The sequence below is a fragment of the Pagrus pagrus genome (genome assembly GCF_965226575.1).
Source record: "Pagrus pagrus genome assembly, chromosome: 10".
NCBI lineage: Eukaryota > Metazoa > Chordata > Actinopteri > Spariformes > Sparidae > Pagrus > Pagrus pagrus.
This window is the reverse complement of record NC_140194.1, coordinates 6,868,813-6,890,177: the sequence shown is the minus strand read 5'-3', so window position 1 is coordinate 6,890,177 and position 21,365 is coordinate 6,868,813. Positions and strand designations below refer to the sequence as shown.

The 21,365-nt window shown below is 41.9% G+C and overlaps 1 protein-coding gene across 2 annotated transcripts; it reads right to left on the bottom strand.

Annotated features, from left to right (window-relative positions):
• Positions 1-257: 257 nt before the first annotated feature.
• On the bottom strand, positions 258-19,435 carry rfx4 (regulatory factor X, 4). 2 transcript variants are annotated; one of them, XM_084363812.1, is made up of 18 exons: positions 19,198-19,435; positions 16,714-16,800; positions 16,440-16,500; positions 13,013-13,136; positions 11,530-11,591; positions 10,524-10,737; positions 9,957-10,034; positions 9,680-9,843; positions 9,067-9,167; positions 8,920-8,978; positions 8,661-8,805; positions 8,269-8,363; positions 7,626-7,743; positions 5,588-5,707; positions 4,338-4,505; positions 4,072-4,237; positions 3,835-3,973; positions 258-1,568 (listed from the first exon to the last, which is right to left on the bottom strand). In XM_084363812.1, the coding sequence occupies exons 1-18, from the start codon at positions 19,238-19,240 to the stop codon at positions 1,296-1,298; spliced, it is 2,217 nt and encodes a 738-aa protein (XP_084219938.1). In that variant the 5' UTR covers positions 19,241-19,435; the 3' UTR covers positions 258-1,295. The 2 variants fall into 2 exon arrangements, with proteins under 2 accessions (XP_084219938.1, XP_084219939.1); XM_084363813.1 differs by having other exon boundaries at positions 4,072-4,198.
• Between the last annotated feature and the right edge of the window lie 1,930 nt (positions 19,436-21,365).

Below are 21,365 nucleotides of genomic sequence, written 5' to 3'. Positions count from 1 at the left end.
GACTGAAGTGCTTATACTGAATATAATATAATAAATAGATACAATAATGTGTTTATATACTTATATCAATATATTAAACACTTGTTGATGTTACTTCTGTGCATGATTTTGTGTATTTTTAACACAAAGAGCAGAGAAAAGAAGACGATCTGACAAACACGACTCGCTGTGTGTTTTTAAATTGTGAAATGATTTATGTGGCACCACTTTTCCCCACAAACACATCAGCTTCAACTGTGATCGCTTGAGTCACCACAGACGGTTTCCAGTGCTTTTATTTACAGAAAAGTGACTAGACTTCATGTTACTGTACACTTTGATATTTTCCATTTTTTTATAAATACCCATAGGGTAATAGGTCCTCAGTAGCATCGAGTGCATTATAAAACACACAACCCTAAGTTAATGTGTCTTTTACTAACCATACAAAACAGAGAACAAAGTACCAATTGTAACATAGAAAATAAAGGATACACCATGTTACAAAGTTACAGAAAATACATACTATATATAATATATATATATTGTCACAGGAAAACAGCAAAAAAGATTGCGACAGAATACACTCGCACTGTTGTTGTTGAGTCACAGCATTCAATCATTAAAAAAACTATCCAGGATGAAGACGCCTTAACGCACCGATCGAGGTCTTTCGTGAGTTTCTACGATGTCGCCTGTTGTCTTCGTGCCACAAAACGCAGCGTTAAGGCAGTACAAGTTCATCCTGCAGCAAAACAAATCTGCTGCAGCGAGCCCGTCGACGAGATGTCGCGCCGAGCGAAAAGAGAGGAGACAGCGGCGTCACTGAGATTGTACTGGTGTCGGTAACAGCTTACAGAACCCTGATCCGTCAGTCACCGACGAACCGACGGAGGGCTGATCTGCGTGCCGACGAGGGAAACTCTGGCAGAGGTGTACATTCCTTAAAACAAAGGCACAGCTTGGCAGCAGCATTGCACTCTTAAAATGATTTTGCTGCAAGTTTTTGAACAATCGATTTGATTGGAATTGATGTTTTTTTTTTTGCTCCAGCAGTGGGAAAAAACATCAATTGTGGAATAAATTTCATTAAACCTCTGCACGAATTACACCACGATCACTGGAGCGGTTGACGTAATGAGTCGTTTCAAATAGTCAGTACATCCGCACCATGATTCCTATCACCCTGCCTTGATACTCTCCACTCTCTGCTCCTCTTTATTTTTTGTTGATGTACTTGATTGGAAGTGTTCAGAGGCTTTGCATCCTGCAGGCCTTGCAGCTTGTACACGACTGTCCGAAGCGGTGTCTGCCGGCTATTTGGCCCAGCCCGTGGTAGCCTCTCCGTTGATGTAGGCAAAGCCGGGGAAATGCTGCGAGTGTTCGTACTCTGAGTTCCTGCGTGGGCCCAGTGGAGAGTACATGTCCCCAGAGGCGGCATAGCGGGATGAATGCATAGGTGGGCTGGTGTAACAGCTGTTAGCTGGCGACACATCTGGCCACCGAGGAGCGACAGGTGCGGCGTGCAACCGAGGAGTGCTGCTCATCAAGCAGGGCTCCATTCGAGACATCTGGCCGTTGAGCTGGTACTGTGGCAGAGAAGAAGAAGAAGAAGAGGACGTTATGTACAGTGATTAGCTTAGCATAAAGCTTAGCCTGGCTCTGGGAAGAAAGACTACAGCTAGCAGTCTGGACCAGGAGTTTAGATTTAGACCGAGACAGGCCAGGGCTAGCTGGTTAGCATGCTAACTTCAGTAGATATCTCTGCAACACAATACATAGACGTCATAATGTCAGAACGGCTATTCGTTCTCATTCTGTTGATACTTTTAGTTTTGAATGTTTTTCAACTAAAAATCTTACATATTGCGCCTTTAAATCAGGAATAAAGGTGCAATTACTTGTTTTTCTGAATTTAAATCACAGCAAACGAAGAAGACATTGCAATGACCCGTTAAAAAGAAACAAACTGCTTAGATCCGGGTGCACCGATGAAAATGTTTAGTAGCACTTGCCCTGCCCCCCAAAAAAAGTGCATAAGTGTCTTTTTTAAAATGTCTAACGATGTGAGGAACTAACTGGCGTTGAAATTTCCTTTATTTACAAACTGGCCTAAAAGTAGACATCCATCAGCCCTCAGTGTCCTCAAAGGTAGCTGTACGACTTCATATTTGACGCTGTGTTCGTCCTGTAGCGTCGGGCGTGTGATCTGACCCCGCTGATGGTAATTTCCTGTCAGGGGAAATTGCTTCACAAGTTGTACCACAGTGGACAAAATAGAAAATTAAGCCACTTACGAAAATTAGACACGAGCAGAAAAAAAGTAAGGTTTCCTGTGTTATATTTGTTGCCTATGGTGACTGAAGCCAACAGCTCTGACTAAATCTGCCTGTTGACAAGAATATTTTGGACAGATGGGTATCCGACAAAGTTTTGTGTTCGTCTCAGCTCCATCCCAGACCTCTCACGAGGACAAAGCGCCGGCATTGTGCCCGATTTAAGCTCAGACAGGCTTAAAAAAAAAAAAAAAAGTAGGAAGTAGCACCCTTTTCCCTTTTCTCACTAAATATAAACACGACAGTCGCTTCCATTATAAGGGATCGCGGCATGGAAAAAGACAGTCAGTGCAGGTCAGAGAGCAGAACAGACGGCTCAGCTGCCTCTTGTTCACAAGCAGAAAAGAGACCATTGAATAACAATATTTTAATAAACGCCCCCTTGCCCTGCTCTGTGGCTACTGGCTCAAACAGATGAAGAGACTATTGAGAGCTGGAAAGAGGAGTAACGGAGCAGGGCCCCTCTTGGCCCCAGCCGAGCCACCTTTCACTGTCTGCTTCCGCTGTGTGGAGAGGGTGATTCGGGGACTTTTGGAAACACTGCGACCGCTGAGGCCCAGCTGATCTCCTCCCACTATAAAGGCAGCGGAGGCTGGAGGGCCCTTGACAGGAAATTACCATCAAAAGAGTTAAATCACACCGGTCGCTACACGAGCTGTAGATCAATGACTCCATCTCCTCCTAATAATGTTTTTTTTTTTTCTTCTTCTCATGTTTAAATCTTCAGTTTTCCATTTAAAGGGCAGTTTAAGTATTAAAGGGCCAGTCTGGTGTTATTCATCCACCGCTGCTCCAAGTGGACCAACCGGTGCTTCAGGCTCTCCAACGCATTGTCCGTTAACATCGACGTATTTCTATTTTCTGGACACATTTATGCACAGATGCTGCCATTTCTTCTTCTACATGTCTCAGTTTTACACTGCTCTGTACTGCAGATGCACACAGTTAGTTACAGTTTAGACACACACACACGTATTCACGAACGGTATTGCAAACATATTCAACTGTTGCCTGTACGCTTTGTGTTTATGTTGGTGGAAAGTGACTTAAATACACTTTAGAGGTACATTTCCTCTAGTATTTCAATTTTATGTGATTTTACACTTCAGTTCCACTTTATTTAAGAGGGAAATATTAAACATTGACCTGGCAACTACAGTTACTCTGCAGATAAAGATTTTACAACACATGAGAAATTGTTGCACATTCAAACACTCGTATAGAAAGTTGGTCCACCTCCACCACATTAAAATGCAGCTCATACGTTACATCAATTAAATATGAATAAAAATAAAATAAAAATAAAAATATTGTGTTGTATTTTGAATGGAGGACTTTACTTGGAGTATTTCCACACTGTGGTTTTGTTACTTTGACAGTTTTATATATTTTCTCTTTTTATCATCAAAGAGAAACACAGAAACAGGTAATGTATCCTGTGCCTGTGCAAACGTATGAACTGACTGTCGTTCATTTTAAATGCTACTTGAAGCTCACTTCCTGCGTGGCTGAGACTGACCTGTGCAGACGACCGGTGGTATGCGGAGTAGTGGAGGGGGGCTGGGATGGCCGGCTCGTGGGCCAGACTGGGGTACTGGCTCTGGATGGAGTGAGGATGCTGGTTGGCGTAGCTGCCGTAGTTGTAGCTCCCAGTATACCTAGAATGGAGAAAACAACGTCCGTTCAAGGCAAACCCTCCGACATAATGTTTCCAAAATGCCTCACAGTTGAATTTTGTCACTGAAATCATAATTACCCATGCTCCTCTCTGTGGGTGTAGACTGGCATCCGGTGGGCGGAGGACGGAGCTGGGACTGGAGTGCTGTTCCTCATACAGGACAGCTGCTGCCCGGCCTCTGGAGTGGAGCCGCCTGCTGTTGTCACTGTGTATGTAAGGGACCAGGTATATGACTGAACAGCGCCTGGCAGACACATATATGGACACAGAGACAAATATGTTGGCGCAAAGGAACTAATGTGCTTATCTAAGATATCTGCGTGCGACTGTGAGCTCTGGGTCACCTGTGGTGGTGGTGGTGGTGACGCCGCTGTACTCCGGGGACACGGCCGCAGTCGGGGAGCTGGCGGAGGAGACGCCCACGGAGTGGACCGAGCGAGCAGGAGAGAAGGATCCAGGAGACGGGGAGGTGGGGGTGGTTTCTGTCAGCGTGAACTCCTCCTCTCTCTCTGCTGAGGGTGTCAGGAGAGGAATAAACATTAGATCACAGGGGTCGCGTGTAAAGTACAATTTTGCCGTTACTTTAAAAGGGTTGAACTGTTTGTGAGTCGTACATGAATGTGTACGATTAAAGTACATACATGAGGTGCTTGTTTTTCAGTGCATATTATGCTAATATGCTATTTAAATGTGTACGTTGAAGTATTTCTGTTTTTTCCTTTAGTGTTTTATATACAGTTGGTGCTTGTGCATGTTAAATGTCTTGCAAGTTAAAAAAGTCAAAGTCGGCACCAACAGAAGCTCCTCTCTCCCACAGAAAACACTGCTCCTGAAACGCCTCGTCGGTAGTCCCGCCTTTAATTCTGTGACTTTGTGACATCACACTACGTCACTTTGTCACGCATTTGCACAGTTTACGCCTAGTGGCTAATTTGGCTTGTAAGAAGTAATTTAGCACAGCTGCTCTGTTGTTATTGCTCGTGCTGGCTCAGGTGTGTGTGAGCTGACCAATCAGAGGAGAGGAGGGTATTCAGGAGGGGGGGGCCTTAAAGAGACAGGAGCTAAAAACAGTATGAGAAAACAGATTTTTTTAGCACAAATGCATGAAAACCAATTCTAGTAGTCACCCAAAATAAAGTTATGAACCTGAAAATGAGCATAAAATGTCTCCTTTAATCAAATAAATCGTTTAACAAACAATTTGATGTGCAGGAGGTAAAATTGTGTGTATGATAATGAAGATACTTCCTGTCGTCATCATTACAAGTAAGGTGTAAGAGTAAAATCTTGGACTGAAAAGATTAAACTACCATGGCAGAGCACTGAACACACAAACAATCAGGGCTTCTGAGGTTGTTTCTGGCAAGTGAACCCATCATATGCTCCCAAAACTTGGTTTCAAGCTGCAAAAAATGTTTTGTAACGTCTTTAATCTGCTGGTTTTGTCTGAACAATGAAACCAAAACCAGTTATTTAGTTTATTTGAACATAAAACAAAGAAAAGCAGCAAATCCTCACATTTCTTGAGCTGGCACCTCGGTGATTAGTGATTTATTAGCTCTACATAATTACTGGACAAAGGTAGAGGCCTCACCTGTGCTGCCCTCTCCCTTCATGGCCCTCATCAGGTCGTTGGCTCGCTCCTGGCAGTGCAGGGACTCCAGCAGGTAAAGCACATAGTCATCAAACATGAGGTGGATCAGGTGGAAGGAGCCTGCGTGCAGACAGACAGGATGAGGTGAACACAGAGGAAGTGTGTGTGCTACTTGTACCAAAGAGGATTATTGTGTTGTGTTATAATGTGACTGATTGAATGAAACGCGAGGCTCTCCGTGTTTTTGGATAGGACTTAATGATGACAACCGTTAAGGCCAAAGTGTTTCTAAAAGCATCCGTGTGATGACATCACATCCTGCAGACTGACAGGAGGGTCGCTGTTATCAAAAAGGAGCGAGTCAGATTTTTTCCGTGTGCCGAGTCAGTGCCAGAAATATGTCAGCTGACCTCGAGGTCGCACGGAAGACGAGACCGTGGCGTGTGAGGGAGCGTCACAATTGTGTCATTGTGCCGGTCGCTGCCGCTGCCGTGCGCATAATAAACACTTGTGGCTATTCAGGAGAGCGAGGGTTGTAACACTGACCGGTCATAAAATGGAAAAGACAGGCAAACACGTCGGCAGAGGGGAGGGGAGGCTTTTGTTAATTAGATGTTTGTGCACAGAGACCTGCTTTATCAAAACACTGCAACCAGCTGTGTCTTTGATATTCACAGACAGGAAAGAGGAGCCATTTTCTTTTCTTTCATTTTTTACAACTCTTCACTTATTGCACAACAAGGTCGCGCACAACAAGCCATTAAAGCAGCCATTTTACGTTTCTCCTTGTCTCCTATGTCAGACTTTTCACACAGCAGAGAAATCTTCAACCTGTGTGGACTTAAAATATAAATATAAATATAAATGTACAGCAGCTTCAGCCGTCAGTGGTGATATGGATGTTTGATGTTTTCTTTATTTTGTATTTTTGGAGCAGACTTGTACACACGTCTGAACAGCAGAGCATTAAACTATCTTTAACTAGGACATCCCTGCATAGTGATGTGACATTTTCAATTTGTTGTGATTTTATTTCTGTTTTGTTTTTTTTGTTTCATGATGCTTAATTCTTAGGTTTAAAGAACAATAGTCCATTGATGTGACAAATCCAAAGTTACAAACATATTGCTAAATCATGCTTCATCACAGGTGATTTCAAGGACACAGTTTTCAGTAAAATGTCCATTTAGTTTAAATCTCTTGTTCTGAACTCTGAACATCCTTCACATGTGGAGTCTCAGATGTTTCAATCGTGTCCTTTGCTCTGTCTGCTGTCGGTTTGTTTAAACCAAATATAACCCTGGATGTCAGTGCGTCTTCATTTTTTCATGTCTCATGGTGACGGTGTCAGAGTTATAGATCTTGTGCTGTGTGTGTGTATAATGTATGTTTTTGTGTTGGACTACTGTCTGTAAAGTAAACTGCGGCTTGGGAACATTAAAGATGGAGGATTATTGAATTTGTATTGTGGCAGATTATTTTTATTACTTTGTTTGCAGTGTACAAAGTTATGATTCTCTGTGTACTGCAGTCGTATTTTTGGCATCTTATAACTCTGTGTAATTATTATAATTATTATGAAGCTGATAGGTTTATATTTTAGCTCATCTATTTATTTTTCAGCATTCATATGCAAAAGGTTAGTTGTGTATTTATAGAAGAAGTAAAGCCCTATATTTAACATTTCAATTAAATGCATTTTACATTTGATTATTATCTGTATTATTCAAATTTAGATATTTAAATAAAAAACATTTACAGATGTTTTCTCCTGACTTGCAATGTAAAAAAAAATCACATTGAAATAAAAAAAACATTTTATTTTTTATTTTTCTATTTTCAAAATATTTTAAAACACATGTTGAACATTATTTAATGTAGTTAGTCTGTGCTCCATAGTGGGACGGAGGCCTTGATCCAGCCCAGCGCACATCACAATAAACAGAAAATGTATTCATGCTCATGAAGCGCCGTCACAGATTGTGTATTTCCTTCGTCTGGTGCATTAAGTAATGATGACAAAGCATTAGCAGCTCACCAAAGCTGGGCGCGCTGTGGAGGGTCATATCCCGGATGACTCTGGTCCCGAAACACGACCACATCAGCAGGAACTGTTGGGCCACCTTCTTCAGGCACCCGGGCCTCTTGCCTGCCACCTAGAGAGAACATTTCCATGAGAAAAGGGGGGGAAGGGTCGGGATGCCGGGGTAGAATTAACCCCTGGGTCCGCATTGGGGCTTAACCCTCAGGAACGAAAAACATGTCAACAAGTCAACTATTTAATTTGCCCCCAGGGACACGCCTTCCTATTGAACTATTGTCTGGCCAGTCCAAGACGTTGCCAGGGCGACCAAATTTTACAAGCCCATATCTGGCACATAATGGACGCAAATGGGAAGCTTGAAGACATCATTAACTGGGAGGATTGCAACCTAAGTGCCTCTGGGTAAGAAAGACACGCAGAGACGTGTGGCCTCCAGCCGCAGGTGTCTCCTTAACTACAAAATAATCAGACTTCTGCTGCGCAAACACTTCAGACATTCAGTTAAAATCACAGCTCGGCATCGAAAGTGGAAAATATGTTAACTTAAGTTGTGCAAATTGAACAAAAGACAGATCTTTTGTGCAGACATGCTGACTTACACCAGGCTTAAACACCTTTTAAAAAAGTTTTTGCTGACCTTGACGACACAGCGGTCCACCATCGAGTCCAGCCATTCGATGTACGCCTCGATTGGAGACTGCTCCTCCAGTAGACGGTCAAACTCCTGATACACTGTGAAAGCAGGGAGAACGTCAGGTTACACGGTTTATATTCTACATCACCTGAAAGCTGGAAAACTTGGAGGCAAACGGCATCTCTGTGCAACAACTGCTTCGTATGTGTGACCTCTGATCCCGTCAGGACTGATTCAGAGGAGTGAATCGGAGGAGCTCCACAGGGTGTTTCAGAGGAGAGTGAACTTGTTTAACCTCTTGGTCTCCGTCATTAATGCTTTGACTCTGCTGGTCGTGGGAATGATTGCCTCTCTGTGTGTTGTTTGTGTGGAAGTGCTCGTATGCATGAACCTACAGTGGATAATAAGCTGCCGGTGCTCCTCCTGCGAGTCCTCCATGGTGTAAAGTGTCTGCTTGGTGATGCTGTTCAAGTCCACATTCCTCCAGTCCTCCAGCATTTGAAAGGTGATGTCGGCGCTGTTTATCACAGTCCGCGACGCCTGCGGACAGATACATCAGCGATATTACTTACACAAGCATACCCATATCCCTTATCAGCCGTGTTTGTTCATATGGATTTTTATTAAAAAAAACATTCAGAGCGTGAGACGCACCTGACAGAGATGGTTTAGGGATGTTTGTCGCTTGAGAATCTGAGAAAATCTCCTGGACACTGGAGACAAAGAATGAGAAGAAATATGGTTCAGATTTCTGTTCAAGAATAAAAAACATTAAGACGTTAAACTAGATTAAATACTTACATTCAAATTTGATATTCCTCAGGTTTTCAGGAAGGTCGTGAAGTGCTATTTTTAGCCACTCATCGAGTTGTTTGGCAAATTTTCGAATAACCTGAGTCAAACTGTTCGAATGAGAGGAAAGAGAGAAACACAATTAATATCTTAGACAACATTCGAGATGTCGTTTAGGCAACAAGAACAAATGTTTTCATCTCGAGATAATTCTCTGAAAATAATAAATACATTTATGGTTCATAAAAGTTCCCAGAATCCAGAGTGAGATCCTCAAATGACTTCCTTTGTCTGAGCAAAACATAAATATATGCAACCGAGGAACCACAATATGATGAGGAAGAACGAGATCCGATTAAAAGCTACAGAAAAAAACAGTAAGTGGACTTTGAGTCACATTTCTGTTTCCAAGTAAAGTTCATGGTATTTTTAATAAGAAAAGAAACTTTGCAAGTAGCTTTAAGTTTGGTGAACAGCTTAATTCCCTGAAGTGCATCATTGAAAGAAGAAGAAGAAGAAGACAAAGACAAAGACGAAGACGAAGAAGAGATCAGTAACAGCAGACAGGAAAATGGCACAAAACTCACTAACTTGAAGCGTGAAGGTTACAACAGGCGCTCACCTATCAGGCAGTGCTTGCAGGACGGTGGGCATCAGCACCCCAGAGATGGCCTTGTAGAGGATGGAGTCACAAACGCCCACGATGTTCACGACCGTGGGGGAGCTGAGGACAGGGAGCATGTGGGGCGGCATGCCCTGCCAGAAGTGCAGCAAGAAGCTTTGGACCTGAAAGTATCACACACACACACCGTGTTATTACGTGTTACAAGGAGATAAAATATCAGTTTACATACAACCAAACTGTTTTGTTGAATTTAATGTGTAAAATGGAAGCTTGCCTCGTCAAAGTTGGCTCGAATAACAGTGTCCAGTATCCTCTGACAGTGCGTTCTGTACATCATGATGAAGGTTGACACCTGTGGGCAACAACACATCATCAATCTCACTGCATCACAAACTTAATAGCTTTTGCCTTCTTTCGGGGGAAAGTGGGGAAAAGAAAAGTGGTACAAAAACAAGAAAATAAATCTCGCACAAAGCATGTGAACCAATAAATACATGTTACAGGTCTAGGCTGGAGCGGAGCGATATAAAACGAGCTTTAGAGATCAGCAAAACACAAACCATTTAAAATCATGGCCCCTCTTTAAGAGCCGGACAGCTAGTGCCTGTCCTTTGTCCATCGCTAGATCTTATTATCTCCCCCAAAAGATTAAGAGTTAGTGAGGAGCCAGCATATAAATCCTCAAGGTCCTTCTCTAAATGCAAACCCAGTGAAGGTCCTGGGGCAGATAAAAGGCTGGAGCCAGAGGGGGCGCAGAGATGGTGAGATGGCAGGGAGAGGTGGGAGGCGGAGGCGGGGGAGGGGGAGGCTGTAAGGATGGACTTTTAAAACTCCTGTTTACCCTCTCTTCTGGCAGGCTGGCAGGCAAATTTAGGTCTTTGACATTTGGAAACTCTGGCAGGAGCGTCCCCAGTTTGGAGCGCGGTGAATACGCCACTGTCTGCTTCGTGACCTCTTTCTTCCCCGTCTCGTTCACCCACGCCGCTCCCTTCTTGGAGTACATCACGTCGTAATACTGAGAGGTCTCCTTCACCGCGATGCCGTAGTAGTGGTACCTGAGGAGAGAGCAGGGCCAACGGGTGAATAACATCTCTTTACTACAAGCAGGATCATTACAGGCTACAAAACACTGAGAGAGAAACGATTCATACACATTTTATAAATAAAACAAATGTCTTTCTAACAAATATATTTGTTGTAAAAGTTCTTTCTGGTTTTAATCTCATCAAAACGTGTATGTAGTCGACAACAGGGCTGATGGTAATAATTATTTTCATTGTTGATTAATCTGTGGATCTTTTATTAAGTGTGGTGAAAAATGTTAAAGCTCGAGACGACGTCCTCAAATGTTTCACTTTATCTACAACCCAAAGATTTTCACTCTACTGTCATAAAAACACCTGAAAATAATCACATTTAAAGAGCTGGAATCAGACAATTTGGATTTTTTTCCCTAAAAAAATAATTAATTTAATAGTTTACGACTAATTGATTAATTGATTAATTGTTACAGTGGTAGTCTATAATTGCAATATTAAATGTGACAAATGCTTTTGTAACCGGTACAAAGAAACAAAGAAAGTGTAGATTTAGACTTTTTAGACTTTTTGGATACGAACTCAGAATCTTAGAAACTCAGGATCACAGTTTAAATGAGTTAATTTAACTTGAAGTGTTGTTTTTCTTTGTCATGCTTCATTTTAGGCTTAAAACAACTCTTTATAGTCTCATGTTATAGTTTTTTTTAATCTGCATGCTCCATGTTTGATTTTGTGCCTTTTGTTTTGGTGTTTTCTGGTGTTTGTGAATATTGTCTGTGTAAGTGTGTAATAACCAAACCAACTTACTTAGACTGCCCTCTTGTCCCCAGTCTTCTGGTGGTTAACGCTGGAAACTGTTGTCTGATGATCTGTTCATTGTAGAAGAGAAAAAGTTGTCAGGTTTAACTTTTATATTTTCAATTTCACATCAGTCTATTGCTATAAATCATTAAAGTAAAGAGAAAAAGGAAAAGCAGGTGGAAAATAAGATCTTTAAATATCAACTTGACTGTTTTTGTTTTTACTCGTTGGAAGAAAAATACTGTTGAGCAGAAAATGGTCGGGGTTAATTTAATATGCAAAGTAAATATAGGAAACACGACTTGACTGCACTTGTACAGTATCTTCAGCTCTTTATGAGAAAGTGTTTAATAAAGTTTGTCAGGAGAACAACATGAAAGTCTCATAGCTGTGTCCACGGGGAGGTCTGCGAGGGGAAAAAAAAAAAAAAAGGCTTTGAGAGCCATCCATTTATGACATCCAGGGGTATTACTTTTTTTTTCTCCCCTATATCAACAGTCTCCCCTCATCTATCCTCCCACCCATCCTCTCTCTCCTTCTCGCTCTCTTTCTCCTCTCTTCCTCCACTCCCTCCTTCTTCTTCTTCTTCCTTTTCCTCTCTTTTTGTCCAAAAAGAGATTGGCTCCTCGGTCCAACTCCTGGTGCAGAAACTTTAGCAAACAGTGTAGCTCTCCATTGTGTGGGATGAAAAAAGAGGCCAAGCTGTGAAGTTTCTGTCAGGCCCCGCTTGATAAATGAGCAGACAGGGAGGCAGTCCGGGCCCTCTCTCGTTTTTTTGTCCTGAATCAATGAAGCCTTCCTAAAGGACACCCCACACTGCTCCAGCCACTGATCTAACATTCCGCAACATCTCACCCTTCCAAATTTCCTTTAATTACACATTAATCCAGGCCCCTTCTCTTTTTCAATATCTTCCGACAGGAGCTGCGGAGGGGCGGGGGTGGGCCGGGTTGGGGGGTTGGGGCCGGAGTCCAGAGTACAGGGCGATGGCTGGGGGTAGGAAGGCTGAGGAAACTTCTCGGGGGTTGTGGGAACAGACGAAAGCACATCTCCTTTGGCTCTAGATTAGGTGTTCAGTGAACGGCCGCAGAGCTTTTGCTCGCTTCACACTGAGCTGCGGCTGATATTAGTTCAGCGGCAGCCAGAGCCGCAGCACAAAACCAAGCCAGGCATGAAATGGTCAGGCTAATGCTTATGGCCGATTTAGTGTGTGAGATTATTTGCCTTTATGGGAGGCTGCAGCATCCGAGTCTTGTTTTCTATCTTCTTTAGTCTGATTACTTTAAACTTACTGTGCATGTATGAATGTAAATTAAAACATAAAATAAATGCTTGACTACACATCATGAATTTTATATAAGACACCAGCTACAGATGTTACTGAGCTAATAACCGTCACGTGTTTTCAAGACATTTTAGTGAAACTGAATGCAGCTCGGACTGATGAGTTGCCAGACCGTTATCTCCGCTGATGTTTTATGGATCTTACCTTTCCAAAGCTGGCCGCGTTCACAGGCTGCGTGTCGTGCTTTTCGCTGAAGTCTAGGTAATGCATGTAGAGGGCACTTCTGGGGATGCACACACCTTCGGCTATCTCGTAGTTCTCTTCTAGCCTGCGAACGACAACAAGGAGTGATCAGTGCGGCAGATAAAGGCCACTTATGATCATTACATGTAAAATGATTTTAAAAAACGTGTAAATGTTTTGAAAGCCAGATTACATTGATGTCAACAAAAGGAGTCAGTGCAGTGAAATAAAACTATTTGATGTTATATTATGTTAAAGTCAGAGCTGTATTTACTTGAGACAGAATGTAAATGTACCAGATAATCACATCACGCCACATGTAGTTTAAAGCTCATTTAGCGGACACTAAATACTCAACAGGAAACTATTGCACAGACATCAACACCAGCACCTGATGCCATTTTGTTGTTTAATTGATTTGCAGTTAAAACCCTTTCACCGATGAACTATTTAAATCTCTATTAAACAATAAATGTTCGATATTCACATTGGATCAATCTCTCTCTTTGATGTGAAAGGGTCGCTGGTCGGGGAGAGCGGGGCGTCTCGTCACACTTTTTACTTTCACTTCATTTACTTTTGCGTCAGTAGTAAATTCTTGTGCACAAATATAATCTCTATATAATCTTCATACATGAATAGAGCAGTATTTCCACACTCTTTTTACAGTTAAAAGTCTGATTTAGTGACATTGAGACATATTCTGCATGTCAAGAGAAAAACGAATGAGCTGAACATGCAACTGTAAGATTTTTTTATACAGCTCCCTCTGGTGTTGATGATATAACCAGTGTGACAAGTGCACCACTGTCTCTGATTGTAAATCCCAATGAGAAGCATTGAAAAATGCATTTTGCTGTGTCTGCTGGACTTTCACCATGACAGTGATTTCACTCTGGAGCGCTTCAGCCCCTCTCTGTCCAACCGGTCGCTCTCTGTTACGTTTGGAAAAAATGCCTCCTCCTCTCGTGCTCCTCTCTTTTGTGGTGTCCCCCAGGGGTCTATTCTGGGTCCCCTTTTATTAACCGTCTGCATGCTACTCCTCATGTATAGACATGATACTGATTTTCATTGCTAAGAGGATGATACGCATCTGTATGTCCCGATAAAGCCTGGTGCCACTGATGTGTGATGTGTGACTGATGTCCTGCCTCGCTGAAATTAAAAACTGGATGTCCAAAAGTTTGATTTTTTTGGAATATTTCTTTATGTTAAGTTTTGTTTTCAAGGCTGCTGAATACATCTCATTATTATTTTAAACATTTGATAATCCATTAGTATATCAGTGCTGTTCGCTGATGGTCCAACAAATGAAAATTGCCTAATGCAGCTTCAAGCCTCATGTTAATACATGCTGGTCAGCTATCTCAAAATACAGACTATCACACATATTTAATCACATTATCTGTGCACAACTTGCACGTCACAAGAAAAGATCAAATAACTGAAATAAGAACAGACCCAAATCTCAGCTTTGAGGTACGACACTGTATTATAATGTTATTTAAAATAATAAACGTTCTAGGAAAAATACAGCAGTGACAAAAAATGCCAAGGTCTGTTATTATAACTGACACTATTGTGGCAGCCATGTTTTTTTTTATGCAGTTTTCCAGTTGTTTGGAACAACTCCTTCACTGATAAACTCCTTTTAGCCTTTGAACATCCAATAGAAGAAAACATTTGTGCAGTTTGTTGCAGGTCAGAATAAAAAAAAGTGATGTTTAATGGAGCTAAACCTTCACAGAGTCAAAATACCAACTGAATCCCACTTCAACTGCATCATGACTTACATTTTCATTTCTATAACACGCCTGTTTATGCACTAAAAAATGTGTGTAACCTTATTTTTCAGTCCTGACTGAATGCCTCGTATCAATCTTATGGAATATATACGGCTGCTATAAGAGCCGGTTTCTGTGTTTTACGAGGCGTGACTGTATTGTTTCATCTGGCCAATGGAGAAGAGCTCTTTAACCTAACTTAGCGTCTCCTTTCACTTACAGAGCAGTGAACTGTCCTCTGAATTACAGTCATAAAACAATTAAAGTCATTACATCTCACGCCTGCAGGGGATCATGCTTGTCTACAGCTAGTCTTAAAACACTGCTGGACCCATCAGCCTAATATTTTTTGTGCACATTTAGGAGTGTAAGGTTCAGGACCTCTTGTGACTGTGGTGATTCACAATTTTTGAAAAACTTATTGTTCTGACTGCTCCGTTTTACACCGACACTGCCTGCTGTCTCTTAACCGACTGCGAGATCAACAAGTTTCTGCTCTGGTCAACGTATGCGTGGTTACGTCAGTGTTGGTGGATTCCTTTGGTGGCATTTTGACTTTTGCATTGACTTTTTAAGTCACTGGCGTTTTGAATCCCGCATATCATCTCCCCTTAATTCAGCTTCACTATCATGCACACATGCTGGACACACAGGCAGCCCTGCACTCCCCTGCACACGCCTGCAGACACACCTGGTCGACATCTGTACGCTACTGAGCGCAAATGTCTGTCTTAAATGTCTGAATTGTTGAGATGTAAATATCTTCTTAAAATCTGAGCTAGAAAATTATATTTCCTGTGAAAATACAGTGAAAAGAGTCTGAAAGCACAGCTGAAAATGCAGAAATTAACTGCCTGGCAAATCATAAAACTAAATATATTCTTAAAATCTGAGTAAGTTGTGGTTAATCAGTCCTGTGACCACATGTTTTCTTTCAGGGTGAACAATGAAAACCAAATAATGAATCAAAAAATCATCATCACAGTCGTAAACATAGAAGTTTTACTAACCTTTACTGCAAAATCAACTAATTTGTAACAAATCTCACTATAATACCTACAAGAAAAAAAAAAGCTCAGTATGCACAGAGAAGTGAGGTCTTTAATGCTTCTCTTTACAATGCTACACTGACCCAACTCATGTTCCTCACACTGGGCTTCAGCCCCCCCACAGTGCAGGTTTTAAATCAGTATGAATATTAATCTAAGAGCATGTGAGAGAGGCAAGCACATGTAAACAAAAGGTACGCATGAGGTTCGTATTAGATAGATAGATCGATAGATAGATAGATAGATAGATAGATGCAACATTAAGATTAAATAAATAATAACTATATTCTCCTCCTTGTTGTTACTTAATCTTTACAACATGATGTTAATGTTGTTGTGTAAAATGATTAAAAATAACACAATTTTTATATCTAACATGACTGAAAACAATGAAGGAAATCCTGCAGGCTTCATCACCAAGATACCGCTGCTGACCAGGATTAAGAAAATAAAAAAGGTAAGGTAAAATAGGTAAAAAAAATGTATTTCTCACTTTTCTTTCGCTGATTCTTATGTATGAGGAGAAAACATACAAATGTATTTTTATCAACTTACCATTCCAGAGTAGCCGGTGTCGAATGGGGTTTGGAGGCTCTGTTGTTTTCTTTTTCTTCATCTGTGACACGAAACATTTTGGATTTCAGAACAAAATCGAGCTTCACAAATATGGTCAATGCAACACAATAATGTGCAAAACACTGTTTCTGTGTCGACGTGGTTAAATGACTTTAACTGCGCTCAACGCTCACTAGAGAAACACAACAACAGTTTCCAGGATTTCCTCAGTGAAGTCGGTGGTTTCAGTGTTAACAGTGTTCGTGCTGCTTACGTTCGTCGTTGGACATGTTCCCCAGAGACGTGTGACTCGAGTATCGCTTGCTCTCACTCTCGTTGAGGCATCTTTCAATCCAACTCTCTAAAAAAAAGACACAGACGGACCACAGGATCAGGAAACTGTGACGCTAACATGAAACCTCTTCAAGAAAAACAATTTATATTCTTATTTAGACAGAAGCCGTTATGAAATGATGCATCAGCTCAAAGAAATATGATTTTTGGGACATTTAATTTAATTGTGATTTGACTAAAAACATCAGTTTTCTGCAGTTTTGCTCAAATTTTTCTACTAATTTTCATTCAACTGTCAATTTAATTTTGTGAATTGAACCCATTTTGTCCCGCAGCTCTCGCACAAAGCTGTATTTACATAAACAGTGAAAATCACCGCCTATACAGGACACTTTAAATGTCACTAATGTGACAGGGCGAGCTGACAACAATCGATTGTATGGGCAGCGGTGCAGCCATGGCTCTATTTGAGATGTTTTCACCAGGCCGGCAGGAATCCAGCATTGTTCCCAGGGGACTACGAGCGTACACACTTGCTTAAAAGAGCCTGCGCACATTACCGAGGCAGTCTGCTGGAATAGAGGCCATTGTCCTGTTTTAATTTCTACTTTAGAAATAGCTCAACTGGTGTGCTTTCTGTGAGTGAGCAGCAGCAAAACACCGAAAGCTTTCATGTAGAAACAGCCCGATAAGTAGAGTGGAAATCTGTTTTTAAAATTCCTGCTCTATTTAAAGAAAGGTATTCAGCGTTTGATAAATGTAATTAAGAAGGAAATTGTACATGAGTAATATTCTTTTTGTTGATTCGAGTGCAACAAAGCATTTTCTGAGCTCTTTTTTTAGTTATAATAAGAAGAAAAAGCTTCTTTTTAAGCAAACAGACACAAAAAGTATAATAAATATCATTAACTCTGGTGAATTAAAACTATTATGTAACCTCAAGTAGAAAACTCCCCTGTGTACCTTTAATTCAGCACATAAAGCAGTGAAATTAAACCACTAACTCTACAACAAAATGTAATATTTTCTTGAATTTGAGTTTAACTTTTTTTTTTTCTGAACGTGAACTGACAACAGTGATTATGGCAGCTGATGCTGGGACAGACTGTTGGCAGCTGAACCTGTTGGTGGGGAGATTTTCACAAGTTTCAGAAGTTTATAGTCGATGAGGAGTCTTCACGTCGACGTTCGGCACGTGCTGACAGAAAAAGGTCAGACTGCAGTAATTTAGAGAAATCTTACGGCCTCTGAACACAACGTTTTTTCTGTCTCTGCTAGAGAAATGTATTGATTATAGCTCTGTAATGGTCTAAATAAATGTGTCTGTGCTTATTATCACTCTACATGACAATTATAATACTTGTTCGACAATTAAAAAAACCCATCTTGAGTATTTTCCCGTTTTAACTGTGAATAAAATACTAACATCAGTGTCACTGACGTCCCTCTGACACGTCTCATCATTTACAAACAGTCTTTGCTTCTTTCTAGCTAAAAAAACCCCCAAAAACAGCAAAAAACAAACAAAAACTGGAAATGAAAAAGTGAATCCACTGAAGTGGAGCTAATTCTCCACAGAGGCTCAGACCTCAAGCTTCATTTGCCACAGGAACAGATAAGTTGGGGATCTAATTAATTGGATTAAATTTGATCAACAAGTCAAACGGATGTTAACACACGTTCAGAGCTAAACTACTCCACACTGCTCCATCATGCTACAAATATCTATTATTTCAAAACCTATCCATCATTTAAACAAAATCATCTGCTTCTCAGCTGAGAAGAAACTGCTGCTAATTTGTTTTATTTCAAATTATTTCAGTCAGATTGGACATCAATCATTAATGTCTGAAAACCAGAAGATGTTCCCCTTTTTACCAGATAAGATACAAAATCATTTCACAGAGAAATTCTCGAAAAATTTGGTTTTGAAGTTGAATAAATGCTTCAGTTTTCTAATTTTAGACTAAAAAAATCACAGATGCACAATACTTTAAAGAGCACCACAAGTGCACTTGCTGTTTTTTTATTTCTCCTTCTGAAGCATGGATTTTTTTTTAAGTTCGTTTAACTGAACAGATGAAAAGAAACAGCAAGAAGCCACTTGTCTGAGCCAGTCCTGGAGATGTAAAGGACTTTTTCTCTGCTCGTCTGTGACTTTAAATCGGTCGACACCTGCTGTTTATAACAGCGCTTCTCATAAATGTGTGTGACTGAATGCTGATTCAGAAATAACTTGAGAAATTTAGTAATTAAGCAAGCGAGAAAAAATAAAACAAAAATGTAGAAATCAACAGCCGAGCATCCGGACACTTGCTCTGAATGCCTGCAGAGAAAGTTTGAGACTTCCAGAAGAAGCAGCAGCAGCAGCAGCAGCAGCTCGCACACTGTCTCTGAGCAGACGCTAGTCTTTCTCAACACAATCCACAACAAGGCGAAGCGAGCAGAGTTTAACAGGACTGACCTGTGGAATCCATATCAGGCTCCTCCAGCAGCCCGCAATGCATCCTCTTCCCATCAACGACACTGGCTCCTCCAAGAAAATGGCTTAGTGCACGTTTCCCCCTCCTCAGCGGCTCTCCCCTTGTCTCGCTCTGTGTTTCCGTGACCACTGCCCGTCACAGGAGATGTTGAGGATCTGAGGTTCGCCCACAGAGGGGTGGTGTTGGCGGAGGAGAGAGAGAGAGAGAGAGGGGTGGGTGGGGAGGTGGGAATAAGGGAGGAAAGAGGGTGGGTGGGGGGGGTAGAGACTCCAGAAATCCAGCGGGGGGAAAGCCAGACCCGTCAAAATGTTTGCTGATGTTTCATGGGAAAGGGGCTGATTTTATAGGAGCCCTGATGGGGACATGTCATTGATAGGCTTGGAAGGCTGATGAATGGCCCCAAGTCAGATGGGGATGTGGCAAGGCTCACTGGAAGTCTTTTGTGGGGCTGTTTTGAATAAGAAAAGCTCCCTCCCAACGAAAAAAAAAAGAGGCTTAGATCTACGCAGTCCTAACACTGTGGCCTCCCCGTCTTCCATTATGGCATTTAATACGTTTTTATACACCCCAGAGCTCCATATAAACATACATCCCGACACAACCGCCGCTCCCGCTTCTCCTTCTGGATTTTTAACTCCAATTTTCACATCATCGCCACCACAGACACTTGTTGCCACATTCGGTCCAGTTTTTCTCCACCGTGAAACCAGCTCTGCGATAACTTTTTCAGAGTTTTTCAGCTCAGACAGACAAATCCGAAACACGCTGCAAAAACTCGACCAGTGTGAATTTTCTGGTGGCGGCCTCTTTTTTTTCTTTTTTTTTTTCTCTTTCCTCCGCTCACTCTTTTCGCTGTGGCAACCTTATTTTTTTGGTGTGCCTCTGAGAAGAGGGAACGGTCACAAAGGGGGGGAAGTAAAAGTGCAAAGCCCGAGGCTGGGAGGGCTCTGATGGAGTGCCTGAGAGCTGGAGAAGGGAAAGCTGTGATTAGAATATGAATGGAACCACAGGAGAGGGGGAGAGGAGAAGGGGAAAGAAGAGGGGAGAGGAGAAAGGCGGATTATGGCTGAATTACTCACCACACCATGGATAGCAAAGGAGGACTTTCTCCACCAGTGCGCAGGCGTGGACACCATGGCTGCTACTCACCAAACCGACACACACACACACATACACACACACACCGTGCAGCCACCTGTGAGCACGTGTGGGACAAGGTGGCAGCAACATCACACTGGACACTGTTGACAGAGTCGCAACAGGTCCGCAGCATAATAAAGCTGCTGGACCGAGCGACGGGGTCAGAAAAACCTCCAACATCACGCCGAGAAATCAGCTTCTGCAAAGATTCTTTGTGCGTAAGAGACAATCAAAACAAGAGCACGCCATAACGACCCATCAACGACACACTGACCAAAGGCGTAGATGGACGGCTGGTGCGAAGCTGTGACCTCAAAGGAGGATCTAATTAATTTCAGTCAAATAAGGAGAAGGTGGAGTCTGCGTCTCCTTCCTTTTTTTCTCCTCCCCGTCCTGTTATCTGCTTATTAGAGCCTCATAAAATAGGACAGGTGCAGCCACCAAAAGAGCCTCTTCCACCCGTCCTATTCTCACACACTCTGCCCGCACAAACGGATGTGTACCGCTTTTGTTCGGTGAAAAGGCCCCAATTGAGTTGTGTGTGTATGTGCGAGTGGGGGGTATGGTTACGCCACATACGACATGTTGGTGGTATTAAGGCTTCGGTCTGAAAGAGGAAACCGTAAAGAGACTTTCTCTTCCTATTAACATGAATGAGGGTGTTGCTCTGTGTGGGTCTGTGTGTCGTCACTCCACATTGTTGGATTCACATGCGGAGAGATCCTCCTCACTGTCTGCTGAGGAAAAAACACCTGAACAAAACTCATTTTGATGGTTTTATGAGCAGGTGATTAGCTCTTAACGGGCTCACGTGTGAATGCAAATTTACATTTTACCTAAAAGTCAAGTTTAATATGAGCTGGGTGATAGTTCAATAGATTTTCAGGGGATTCACACGTTTTGTGTTTTTATTATCACAACCTACAAAAAACTAGAAAGCCCTGATGATTGATCAATTAGTCAAACAATAACTTGGCGATAGTTTTGCTAATTGATTAACAACCCTGAT

Coding starts and splice junctions, on each gene's coding strand:
- rfx4 (XM_084363812.1), bottom strand. CDS start 19,240: ATGCATTGCGGGCTGCTGGAGGAGCCTGATATGGATTCCACAG. Junction 4,506..5,587: donor GAAGGGAGAGGGCAGCACAG/GTGAGGCCTCTA, acceptor TGACACCCTCAG/CAGAGAGAGAGGAGGAGTTC. Junction 1,569..3,834: donor ACCACCGGTCGTCTGCACAG/GTCAGTCTCAGC, acceptor TCTCTGCCACAG/TACCAGCTCAACGGCCAGAT.